Raw genomic sequence first — 12,776 nt, 5'->3', positions numbered from 1 at the left:
TTCATTCATTTCATTTCATTCATTTATTTAGTCTACATCTATACAGATAACACTGAATCAACAATTTGACGCCACAATACACGGTTCGAGGCCGCATCTCTCCATCCTCGAATACGTCCCACGCTCGCCAAGTCGTTCTGCACCTGGTCTGCCCTTCTCGCTCGCTGCGCTCCACGTCGTCTCGTACCTGCCGGATCGGAAGCGAACACCATCTTTGCAGGGTTGCTGTCCGGCATTCTTGCAACATGCCCTGCCCATCGTACCCTTCCGGCTTTAGCTACCTTCTGGATACTGGGTTTGCTGTAGAGCTGGGCGAGCTCATGGTTCATTCTTCGCCGCCACACACCGTCTTCTTGTACACCGCCAAAGATGGTATTAAGCACCCGTCTCTCAAATACTCCGAGTGCTTGCAAGTCCTCCTCCAGCATGGTCCATGTTTCAATGTTTCATGTCCGTATAGGACAACCGGTCTTATTAACGTCTTGTACATGACACATTTGGTGCGGTGGCGAATCTTTTTCGACCGCAGTTTCTTCTGGAGCCCGTAGTAGGCCCGACTTCCACAGATGATGCGCCTTTCGTATTTCACGACTAACGTTGTTGTCAGCCGTTATAGCGATCCGAGGTAGACGAATTCCTCGACCACCTCGAAGGTATCCCCGTCTATTGTAACACTGCTTCCCAGGCGGACCCTGTCGCGCTCGGTTCCACCACAAGCATGTACTTTGTCTTTGACGCATTCACCACCAGTCCAACTTTTGTTGCTTCACGTTTCAGGCAGGTGTACAGTTCTGCCACCTTTGCAAATGTTCGGCCGACAATGTCCATGTCATCCGCGAAGCAAATAAATTGACTGATCTGTTGAAAATCGTTCCCCGGCTGTTACACCCGGCTCTCCGCATGACACCTTCTAGCGCAATGTTGAACAACAGGCACGAAAGTCCATCACCTTGTCTTAGTCCCCGGCGCGATTCGAACGAACTGGAGTGTTCGCCTGAGATCTTCACACAATTTTGCACACCATCCACCGTTGCTTTGATCAGTCTGGTAAGCTTCCCAGGGAAGCTGTTCTCGTCCATAATTTTCCATAGCTCTACGCGGTCTATACTGTCGTATGCCGCCTTGAAATCAACGAACAGATGGTGCGTTGGGACCTGGTATTCACGGCATTTTTGAAGGATTTGCCGTACAGTAAAGATCTGGTCCGTTGTCGAGCGGCCGTCAACGAAGCCGGCTTGATAACTTCCCACGAACTCGTTCACTAATGGTGACAGACGACGGAAGATGATCTGGGATATCACTTTGTAGGCGGCATTAAGGATGGTGGATCGCTCGAAAGTTCTCACACTCCAGTTTGTCACCTTTCTTGTAGATGGGGCATATAACCCCTTCCTTCCACTCCTCCGGTAGCTGTTCGTTTTCCCAGATTCTGACTATCAGTTTGTGCAGGCAAGGGCCAGCTTTTCTGGCCCATCTTGATGAGCTTCAGCTCCGATACCATCCTTACCAGCTGCTTTATTGGTCTTTAGCTGCTGAATGGCATCCTTAACTTCCCTGGTGGGCTGGTTGGCTTCCATCGTCCGCTGAACTGACGTAGACATCTCCTCCGCTGCCTTGACTTTCACTGCCTGTACTCTCAGCGCCATTCAGATGTTCCTCGTAGTGCTGTTTCCACCTTCGATCACCACACGTTCGTCCGTCAAGATGCTCCCATCCTTATCCCGGCACATTTCGGCTCGCGGCACGAAGCCTTTGCGGGATGCGTTGAGCTTCTGATAGAACTTGCGTGTATCTGAAAACGGCACAGCTGTTCCATCTCCTCACACTCCGCTTCTTCCAGGCGGCGTTTCTTCTCCTGAAAAGGCGGGTCTGCTGTCTCCGCTTCCGTCTATAACGTTCCACGTTCTGCCGGGGTACCTTGCTGCAGCGCGACCGCCCGCGCTGCGTCCCTTCTCCTCCAGAATCTGTCTGCACTCTTCGTCGAACCAATCGTTCCGTCGACTTCGACCCATATACCCGACGTTGTTCTCCGCTGCGTCGTTAATGGCTGCTTTGACTGTATTCCAGCAGTCCTCAAGAGGGGCCCCATCGAGCTCACCTTTTCCGGCAACGCTGCCTCGAGATGCTGCGCGTATGCAGTGGCGACATCAGGTTGTTTCAGTCGCTTCTAGGTCGTACCGCGGCGGTCGTCGGTACCGAACATTGTTGATGACGGATAGTTTTGGGCGCAGTTTAACCATCACCAGATAGTGGTCAGAGTCGATGTTAGCGCCACGATAAGTCCTGACGTCGATAATGTCGGAGAAGTGCCGTCCATCAATCAGAACGTGGTCGATTTGTGATTCTGTCTGCAGTGGCGATCTCCAGGTGTACCGATAAGGGAGACTGTGTTGGAAGTAGGTGCTGCGAATGGCCATATTCTGGAGGCGGCGAAATCAATTAGTCGTAGGCCGTTTTCGTTCGTCAGCCGGTGAGCGCTGAACTTTCCAATAGTCGGTCTAAACTCCTCCTCTGGCCAACCTGAGCGTTCAAATCTCCTATGATGATTTTGACGTCGTGGCTTGGGCAGCTGTCGTACTCACGGTCCAGCTGCGCGTAGAATGCGTCCTTATCATCATCAGTGCTTCCGGAGTGTGGGCTATGGCCGTTGATTATGCTGAAGTTGAAGAACCGGCCTTTGATCCTCAACCTGCACATTCTCTCGTTGATCGGCCACCACCCGATCACGCGCCTTTGCATGTCGCCCATCACTATGAAAGCTGTTTCCCAGCTCGTGTGTGCTGCCGCAGCTCTGGTAGATGGTATGATTACCTCTAAACGTTCGCACCCATTGATCCCTTCCAACAAACCTCCTGCAGCGCTACGATGCCGAATCCACGGTCCTTGGAGCACATCGGCGAGTATGCGTCTTCCTGATGAAGTTGAGAGATTTGCAGTTCCACGAACTGAGTTTCCAATCGCTAGTCCCTTTTCGTCGCAGTGGTCTTCGCCGATGGTTCCGGTCCGTACTCTCTTGTTGATTGTTCGTTGCTTATGATTTTTAAAGGCTGGCTTGCAGGGCCTGACAATTAAACCCCTAAATTTTCGGAGGACCATTCCTCCTTATTTCCGTGGACCATGGTGCACAGTTTCACTTAAGAGTCCCTCGCTGGCACTCGGACGATGATCAGCCGCCCCTAACATGGAGAACAGACGCTGTTATGAGCCGATCCTGACATGGAGAACAGACGCTCAATAAGATTTGCACCTCCGGAGAGGACAAACACCCCCTTCCTTGTCAGCATACGACCATAGTTCCCACCGGGGTTGGTTACCCGATCTTCCTTAAGGTTGCTCTTATCCCGACCAGTACCACGGGGAGGTAGGGATAGGAGTTGCTGGGTAAGAGGCTAAGGACCATGAGATGGGGTCTATTTTATTCCTTCAGGTACGCGAAGTACCAATGGTACGCTTTACCCAGCATTTGCCGTGCCGAAATGAGATCTTAGTCATCCGAGAAATCTCTCGAGTAAAGCCTCAAAGATCTACTCGCGTAACCAAAGGCCTATTATGCAAATTCAAATACGGTACATGCTCTTTGTGGTACTTAGCATAGAATGCGTTCACAGTATATGTTCCGAGTCATCCAAGAAATCTCTGGAGTAAGGCCTTAAGGTCTACACTCATAACCATGGGTCTACGGACTTGTCTCAAAAGTGGTACACGCTTTTTGCATGCATCTTGAAATCAAATGTGATCACTACATATGTTTTGCGCTATCGAAGAAATCTCTTAGATAAGTCCTCTGGCGCCTTCAATGCATATGTTCATGGTCATCCAAGAAAACCCTGGAAAAAGCCTGCAGGTCTACACGCGTAACCAGAGATCTTTTAGCTTGTTTCAAAAGTGGTACAACCCCTTTGTGATACATAGAATAGAACGCCTTTATTGCATATGTTCATGGTCATCCAAGAAAACCCTGGAAAAGGCCTTAAGATCTACACGCGTAACCAAAGATCTATCAGATTTTTTCAAAAGTGTTACATGCCCTTTGTGGTACATAGAATAGATTGCGTCCATTGCATAGATTCATGGTCATCCAAGAAAACCCTGGAATAGGCCTTTAAATCTGCATGGGTACCCAGAGATCTTTTTTGGCTTGTTTCAAAAGTGGTACATACCCTTTGTGGTACATAGAATAGAATACGTCCATTGCATATGTTTATGGTCTTCCAAGAAAATGTTAGAATAGGCCTCAGGATCTTCACACGTAACCAGATACCTTTGGGATTGTTTCAAAAGTGGCATATGCCCTTTGTTCCTTTTTGGACCACCCTAATAAAAGCAATTTCTAGAGCAGTGCTTAGTTTGTGCAACCGCTTGAAACTATATTTATTAATTCAACAACGAAAAAAAAGATATACAAGTTTCACTATAATTTTCTTTTTCTTTTCAGGTATTTCTAATATTATTACTCACATTTTATGGTTTTACAATAATTCTCTTTCTTCCCTACAGGTACGGCGGCTCACGGTCAGACCAACAGCGGCTTCCAATATCTTAAATAAAACTTTCTTGTATCTAGTGCTTTTACGAATTCAACTATAATTCACCCTCACCTTTGATATGATACGGCTGTAATAAATTTAACAGGCACACAAAACTGCGGTTTCAATTTACTATTTACTACTCCAAACTACTTCAAATTTCTTCACTGCCTATTTTTTCAATGTCCTCTTTGTTTATGTTTTTACTCACAGTTTTTTACCTTTTTTCTCCCTCTCACGCCAACATACTCACTGACAATTATGCTCGCTATCATTTCGCCTCGACAACATCGTTTGAAGCGAACGGATGCACCATGCGCCGGTGCGCACAACTCAGGGTTTCTCGATGCCGGGTGGTAGCGGTGCCAACATACCCTCCCTGTAGCTCTGGTGGGGCTTCTGCAACGCCGGAGTTACCATCCTGGACCTCCAGCACCGCAAGCTTCGTCACCGGCCTCCTAAACTTACCCTTAACCGTCTGCATCATCGCTTGTCGAATTCGGCCGTCCGCCCTCGGGTAGACATCTAGCACGATGCCGCGGATCCAGCTTTTCCGCACTGCGTCGTACGCGATGTACACCATATCACCGCTTGCTATTGGTGGCACGTCAGTATGCCACTTAGCCCGATGATTTATCGACGGCAAATACTCGGACACCCACCGAGCCCATAGTTTGTCCGCCAAACACTGTGACCGCTTGTATCGGTCTCGAAGTGCTCTGGCTTCGCTCGTCGGTTGAACAGAATGTTCCCTACCGATCGTACCGACGCCTCGAACGAAACGATTTGGCGTCAACGCTTCTTCTTTTCCTGGTTCCAGGCCGACGTATGTCAACGGCCGGAAATTGGTAAGGTCTTCGGCCTCCGCGATCGCCATCAGCAACTCTTCGTTGGTTTTCGCCCTCCCGTCGTTCAGCACGGTCAGTGCTACCTTTAAAGAGCGGACCAATCGCTCCCAGGCACCACCCATGTGAGGTGCGCTGGGGGGTTGAAGTTCCAGCGGGTTCTGGAATCCGTGAATTCGTCCTCACATTCTTCTCCGATTTGCTTCACAATCGCCTTGCTTGCAGCTTGAAAGTTCGTGCCGTTGTCGGAGTAGAATTCCAACGGTTTTCCTCGGCGGCACACGAACCTTCGAATGGCCATCAAGCACGCTTGAGTCGTCAGGCTGTGAGCGACTTCAAGGTGGACAGCTCTCGTAGTCATGCAGGTAAACAAACAGATGTACCGCTTCTCCGATCTTCGACCGACTGTAACCATTACTTGGCCGCAGAAGTCCACGCCGGTCTGGGTGAACGGTGGTAGTCCCGGCGTGACGCGCGACTCGGCAATGGAGCCATTCTCGGTGTCCTCGCTCGGCATTTCTTCACCTTGCACCACATGCAAGACTTCCTGATCCGCTTTTAACTCTGCTCGCAGGTTCTGAATGCTGAATCTTTGCCGGATTTCGTTGACGGCAGACTCCACGTTTCCATGTGCTACACGGTGATGCTAGTATTCAAGCAGCTTGTCAGTCACCAGATGCTGTTTCGGTAGAATTATTGGGAATCGAAGCTTCGAACGGCAGCGAAGAACCTTGCGATGCTCTACCTTTCATTTGCAGTACGTCCTGAGCGAAATGGACTCATGTTGTGCAAACTGCTACTCTTCTACACTTGCTGCTGCTACTGTAACTGTAACTGCCGGTTCTTCTTGATATTATCGCTGAAACAATAAACCTTGACTAACCACCGTTAGAGGTACGCCTCCATCTTCTGCTACTCTTCACGTTTCAAAGGTACTATCGTAGACCGTAAAGTTTTTCTAACCGCCTTCTTCACCGCTTCTGTAGTTGGAACTGCTTCGATCTTGAATCCATCTTTTTCCTTCGACAGATCGACGCGAACCGATAGACGCATGCCACTGTCCGCACTAATACCTCCACTTAGAGAATCATTGCGGATCTACTATCGACATGGTGATGGCGATATCGTGAACTGGACACACGCTCGAACCTCCTCGGCAACGTTTGCGTGCGATGCTGCCCTGTTTCGGCCAATAATCCTCCGGCTGGTAGAGGAATCCAGGGCCGCGCAACCACGGAGCATCGGAACGCATGCTGTGCGCCTCCTCCCACTTCGTTAACGCGTCGGCCGCATTGCACTTAGTCGGCACCCAACGCCATTCCGCTATTTTCGTTAAGCTGTATCTCCGATCCGGAACGCCACGAACTGTTTATAACGACGGTGGTCGGAGTGGATCCACGAGAGTACGGTCTTCGAATCGGACCACATGAAACGACGCTTGACTTCTAACGTAAGAATCTCGCCGACGGAATTGGCAAGCCTCGCTCCTAGCGTTGCTGCTTGCAACTCCAAACGGGAATGGACATGTGTTGCAACGGTGCTACCTTCGACCTTTGACATTACTAGCGAGCATATCGGTCCCTCGTCTGTTTCAATTCGGATGTACGTTGCTGCTCCGTACGCGTCCTGGCTTGCGTCCACAAACGTGTGTAGCTGAAGACTGGCGTAGTCCAAAGAACGTGCACCGCAGAAATAGTAACGAGGAATTCGCACTTCCTCGACTTCCGGAAGCCTCCTGATCCACTGGTACCACTTCTCACTCTTCATCGCCGATCTGCTGATCCCATTCGCATCCGCTTCGCCAGAGATCCTGAATCAGCAGCTTCCCGTAGAACGTAAACACGGAGAGTAATCCCAACGGGTCGAAGAAGCTCATTACGCAGCTCATCACGATCCTTTTTGTCGGCAGCTGCTCGCCGGACAGGAAAGGCACCAGGTCTTCCCTTGAGCTTGGTCGAAAAGGAAAATTCGTCGTTTGCTGGGCTCCACACGATCCCCAACACCCGCTCGGAGCCGGACTCCTTATCCTCACCGAAACGCACGCACTGATTTTTCCTTACGTTCTCCCATGGCCTCCAGAAACTCTCTGGAATTGGAAACCCAGTTTCGCAACTCAAAACCGCCCTTGGAATGGACGTATCTCACATCCTTCGCAAGTGCCACTGCTTCTTCAATTGTATCTGAACTGTCGAAATAGTCGTCGACGTAGTGATTTTCGACGATGGCTTTCGCCGCCGCCGGAATTGCCCTGCAAATTCTCTTGCATTCCAGTTCTTCACGTATTGGGCTGAACACGGTGAACTCGTAGACCCAAACGTCGCTACGTCCATCACGTACACTTCCGGTTTCGCTGATGGATCATTCCGGAACAAAAATCTCTGCGCTCGTTTGTCTTCTTCTCGGATCCGTAGCTGGTGGTACATCTCCTTTATGTCCGCCCCGAATCCGACTTCTCGTTCACGAAACTTGCAAATTACCGCCGGCAAGGCGGTCAGCATATCCGGCCCCTTCAGCAGCTTCGAGTTTAAAGATACTCCTATCACTTCTGCTCTTGCGTCCCACACCAGACGAAACTTCTGCTTTCTCGGATTGTAGACGATATTCAGTGGCACGTACCACACTTTGCTGCAACCTAGCGCTTCTAGCTCGAACGACGTTGCCTTGTGTGCGTACCCCTTGACTAGATAGTCGGCTATCATGGTTCTCACCTTGGCGTACAGTTCGGGATTCTCCAGGCCAATCAGCCGCTTAACGGCCATGAGGTAGCTATCTGGGAACTCGGAGCAGTCGTTTTTCCACAGCAGTCCCGTTTCGAAGCGATCTCCTATTCTTTTTGTCGTCTTCCTCAGAATCTCTTTTGCTCTTCTGTCTTCTTCTGACTCGGGAAGCAAGGCCACAGAAATGCCGGATTCTTCCAGAGTGTACTGACTCTTCAGCAGGTCGTGCAGCTCCTGGTTGGTTACCGAGCTACAAGCGTGATGCCCGACGATTCCACCTTCCGTGGCATTCGCGCCAGTTGGTCCGTAGACAGTCCATCCCAGTTTTGACCTGACTGCTATAGGTTCTTCCGGCCGGCCTATTCTAGACTCAATCGGAGCGTAAAGATGGATATCCTTCAGCCCGATCAGAATCTGTGGCGTTGTTTGGGAACATCTGCGATCGGCAGATCTCGAAGGTGGCTGTATTGCTTCACCACTTCCGACACAGCTAGTGAATGCTGCGGAAGCTTGAGACTCTCCACCGTGTGGGCACTCTTGATGAAGAAACGTTGCGCTGATCCTCGAGCGGAAATGAGCATGTTTACACACTGCGAGTCCTTCTCGACTCGTGAGACTCCAGCGGTCCACGTCACTCGTAGTGGCTGCGTTACACCACGAATTCTCAGTCGGTCGATCAGCGTGTTCTCCACCAGCGTATAGGAAGAACCTTCGTCCAGGAAGGCAAAGGTATTCACCGAGTAGATTCCGCTGTGCAAGGTGACAGGCATCATACGGAAAATAACGGATGGCTTTTGGTTGAATAGCGTGGATATTGCAGTTCGAGCCAGCCACTGATCTCGGTGGATGCAGAAGTGGATTGTGGCGCTCCTTGCACCCGCCGATGTTGCAACGAAAATTCAACTTGCAGCTGACAGTACCGTGCTCGTTCAGACACAGCTGGCATAGCTTCCATCTGCGAACCGCTTCCCATCGCTCACTGTAGTGGAGTCTACGGAACCTCTCGCAGTTACGGATCCGGTGATCTACTCTTCCACAGATCCTACACGGCCTTCTCTCCTTCGCAGGCGGACTCGAACTTATACTCTCCGCCGCGTCATGGGCGTGAATGTACCCTTCGCTTGCTCTGCTTCTCGGGTTCACCTTCTTTGAACCGACCTCTCCGGACCGGGATGCTTCTCCGTAGGCAGCCACTTCACTTGCATCCTTCACTATACGTGACAGGAAATTTGACAACGTCCGCAGCGTCACCACCTTGCTCTTCCTTCGGTATCGTACCCATTCCAGCTGCGTCCCTGCTGGTAGCTTCTCTATCAGCTCTTGAATAAGCATGGGGTTCACCAGATGCGAAGTTAACCCTGTAGCTTCTAGATGGTCAGATAGCTGCTGCACCACCACGCCGAAGCCAATGAAACTCGCCAATCGATCTGCTTTTGGAGGCGCTGCATTGCGCACTTTCGCAAGCAGCATGTTCAACAGTCGCTCAGGTCGCCCATACAGCATCTGCAGCGTCTCTATTATTTTTGGGACTGACTTTGGTAGAAGCAACCTGCTCCTGACCGCTTCCAGCGCCTCGCCTTTCAGGCATTCCTGTAGCCGGGCCAAATTTTCTACGTCAGAAAACCGCACGCTTTCGTCGACGTCTTGTAGCTACTGACGAACATCGGCCATTCTTCCAAATTTCCGGAAAAAATGGCAATTTCTTGGACAGGAACTGCCGAGCGGACATCTACGCCTTCGTCCGTTCTTGCTGCCGACTTTGTCGACCTCGCCTGACTCCTCTTTGCTTTTGACGTGACCTCTCTTGTCTTTTCTCTTCTTCGGCACTCTCTGTACTTTTCTCCTCCGTACAATCTTCTTCCTCCTCCGGAGAGCTCTCTTCCTCCTCGGAGGGACGTCCTCCTTCCTCTTGGCTTTCCTCCTCTTCAGCGAACTCTTCGTCCTTCTACTTCTTCGGAACTGGTTTCAGATTCCGACTCTTCTTCCGCTATCTGCCACTTTTTGATACCCTTCACCTTTTCCGGTTTGGGAACCCTGGGCGTCCGACAAGCGTCGAATTTCCATCGCGCCCGATCAGAAAACTCTCCGGCAGAGTTCATGGATCTCCAACCGACTTTGGTTCGAGTTTGTGAGCAACTGTCGGCGTCGAGTGTTTGCGGTAGGCTCCTCTCGGATCGTTGAACTTCGCAATTGCTGCATCCGTTTTTCCGGGCTTTTTACTCCCCGACTTTTTCTTCTCGAGGTTTTTCCCCAGCTTCGAATGTCCCAATTCCGCAATCTTCCATATGCCACTTTTCGAGCTTCCCACTATGACACCATCGACCCTTTAACTCCTTTTTTCCATTGGCCGTTTCAGTTTTCCGCTTCAGCTTCAACTGCTGCAACTTTGTTTCCATTTCCATCCGCATTTCGTCCAGTTTCCACTGGTGGGCTTCTTCGGCGATCTTCTTATCCATTTGTGCCTTCTCGAACTCCAGTTCCATGTCCCGGTTTTCTTTTTCCAGCTGCTGGCGCATCTCAAACAGTTCCTGTTGGACCTCCAGGCGCTTCCTGATGCAAAATCTTCTCTCTTTCCAGTTCCCGCTTCTGCTTCTTCTTCTCCTTTTCGAGCTTCTTAAACTCCTCTTGCAGCTCGGACGAACCGGAATCATCACTTCCACCTCCACTGCACTTTTGACAGCACCAGGAAATGTCCTTTACTTCTGCTGTGACGCCAACACAGCCGAAATGGTACCACTGCTGGCAGTGGTCACAAAAAACCATTTGGGACTCTGCATCATCCGGACGATCACAAGCCACGCAACTAAAACCTGTTTTATCAGGACTTTGCATATTGGGATTTGGTCGGAACATCATTAAATTTTCAAGTTTGTTCCTTTTGGACCACCCTAATAAAACCAGTTTCCAGAGCAGTGCTTAGCTCAGCAGCAGCTTGAAACTATATTTATTAATTCAACAACGAAAAAAGATATACGAGTTTCACTATAATTTTCCTTTTTCTTTCAGGTATTTCTAATATTATTACTCACATTTAATGGTTTTACAATAATTCTCTTTCTTCCCTACAGGTACGACGGCTCACGGTCAGACCAACAGCGGCTTCCAATATCTTAAATAAAACTTTCTTGTATCTAGTGCTTTTACGATTTCAACTATAATTCACCCTCACCTTTGATATGATACGGCTGTAATAAATTTAACAGGCACACAAAACTGCGGTTTCAATTTACTATTTACTACTCCAAACTACTTCAAATTTCTTCACTGCCTATTTTTTCAATGTCCTCTTTGTTTATGTTTTTACTCACAGTTTTTTACCTTTTTCTCCCCTCACGCCAACATACTCACTGACAATTATGTTCGCTATCATTTCGCTTCGACAACATCGTTTGAAGCGAACGGATGCACCATGCGCCGGGTGCGCACAACTCAGGGTTTCTCGATGCCGGGTGGTAGCGGTGCCGGGTGCCGGGTGGAAATTGGTTTTATTAGGGTGGTCCAAAAAGGAACACCCTTTGTGGTACATAGAATATACCGCTTTCATTGCCTTTGAACAATCCTCAGGAACTTCACGCGTAACCAGAGCTCTTTCGGCCTATTTGAATATTTATACATGCCTTTTATGGTACGTAGGATAGAATGCTTCTTTCTTCTTTTTGGCATTACATCCCCACACTGGGACAGAGCCGCCTCGCAGCTTAGTGTTCGCCAAGCACTTCCACAGTTATTAACTGCGAGGTTTCTAAGCCAAGTTACCATTTTTTTTTGAATTCGTATATCATGAGGCTAGCACGATGATACTTTTTATGCCCAGGGAAGTCGAGACAATTTCAATCCGAAAATTGCCTAGACCGGCACCGGGAATCGAACCCAGCCACCCTCAGCATGGTCTTGCTTTGTAGCCGCGCGTCTTACCGCACGGCTAAGGAGGGCCCCATAGGATAGAATGCACTATTTTCATAAGAATTTCAGTAGATAGAGTCATCCTGAATTGAAAACAGTTTCTGGAACAAGTTGGGGCACACCACTGATACGGAAGTAACGCACAACTGTTATTTTTGCGACGCAGCAAAGCTAAATCAACAAAAATGACAGCTGTGCGCCGCCTCCAGAGCCGATTGGTGTGCCTCGAAAACGCGAGCACTTTGAAACTTGGCTTCCGTGAGGAGTGACTTTAAAGACCTCTAGATATTCGTGTAAGCCAAAGTCTTACTCGTAAATTTCTAGGATGACCATTAGCATATGCCATGAACGCATTTTATTCTAGAACCCCAAAGGCATGTACCAAATTTAAAACAGGCTCTGTGTAGATCCTAATGCCTTACTCCAGGGTTTTCTTGGATGACCATGGAACATTGTCCTTAATCTAATTTAATTATGGTACATGATCTTTGCGATATTGGCCCGTTTTTTCCCTCACGTTCTCGGCGTGAAGTTGTATCGTTCAATTTATTAACATTTTGCATTTCCAAAGAATAGACAACTTCATATTATGGATATGAATGAAGTTTGTATACTACCTGGAAACAACAACAACAAGACAACAATTACTACTTGGAATGCTAATATTTCAAGATGAGGTTTCACATCTTGTTTATTCTTCAATAACTGCCCAGAGATAATGACAACAACTTGAACTACTTGAAATGCAAACATATACCAATAGCATTCCGTTCGTGGGTTGATCT

At 49.0% G+C, this 12,776-nt stretch overlaps 2 protein-coding genes across 2 annotated transcripts; both read right to left on the bottom strand.

Moving 5' to 3' along the window:
• Window positions 1–4,797: 4,797 nt before the first annotated feature.
• On the bottom strand, window positions 4,798–6,424 carry LOC134202456 (uncharacterized). The gene is made up of 3 exons (XM_062677440.1): window positions 6,335–6,424; window positions 5,580–6,017; window positions 4,798–5,532 (listed from the first exon to the last, which is right to left on the bottom strand). Exons 1-3 carry the CDS (start codon window positions 6,422–6,424, stop codon window positions 4,798–4,800), a joined length of 1,263 nt encoding a protein of 420 aa, XP_062533424.1.
• A 279-nt stretch (window positions 6,425–6,703) lies between these two features.
• Window positions 6,704–10,187, bottom strand: LOC134202455 (uncharacterized). Its single transcript, XM_062677439.1, has 5 exons — window positions 10,023–10,187; window positions 7,517–9,678; window positions 7,404–7,457; window positions 7,132–7,314; window positions 6,704–7,031 (listed from the first exon to the last, which is right to left on the bottom strand). Exons 1-5 carry the CDS (start codon window positions 10,185–10,187, stop codon window positions 6,704–6,706), a joined length of 2,892 nt encoding a protein of 963 aa, XP_062533423.1.
• Window positions 10,188–12,776: the final 2,589 nt, after the last annotated feature.

This window comes from Armigeres subalbatus, unplaced genomic scaffold (genome assembly GCF_024139115.2).
Source record: "Armigeres subalbatus isolate Guangzhou_Male unplaced genomic scaffold, GZ_Asu_2 Contig1230, whole genome shotgun sequence".
Classification (NCBI taxonomy): Eukaryota; Metazoa; Arthropoda; class Insecta; order Diptera; family Culicidae; genus Armigeres; species Armigeres subalbatus.
This window is presented reverse-complemented; position numbering and strand designations above follow the sequence as displayed.

What these genes read in the sequence shown, in the direction of transcription:
- LOC134202456 (XM_062677440.1), bottom strand. Translation starts at nt 6,424, where the DNA reads ATGCGTCTATCGGTTCGCGTCGATCTGTCGAAGGAAAAAGATGGATTC. An exon ending in CAGAAGCGGTGAAGAAGGCG is followed by an intron (nt 6,018 to 6,334) that starts GTTAGAAAAACT and finishes CTTGAATACTAG; the next exon opens with CATCACCGTGTAGCACATGG. An exon ending in AAGCTGCAAGCAAGGCGATT is followed by an intron (nt 5,533 to 5,579) that starts GTGAAGCAAATC and finishes CACGGATTCCAG; the next exon opens with AACCCGCTGGAACTTCAACC.
- LOC134202455 (XM_062677439.1), bottom strand. Translation starts at nt 10,187, where the DNA reads ATGAACTCTGCCGGAGAGTTTTCTGATCGGGCGCGATGGAAATTCGAC. An exon ending in AAGAAGTAGAAGGACGAAGA is followed by an intron (nt 9,679 to 10,022) that starts GTTCGCTGAAGA and finishes GCCCGGCTACAG; the next exon opens with GAATGCCTGAAAGGCGAGGC. An exon ending in AAATCAGTGCGTGCGTTTCG is followed by an intron (nt 7,315 to 7,403) that starts GTGAGGATAAGG and finishes ACCAAGCTCAAG; the next exon opens with GGAAGACCTGGTGCCTTTCC.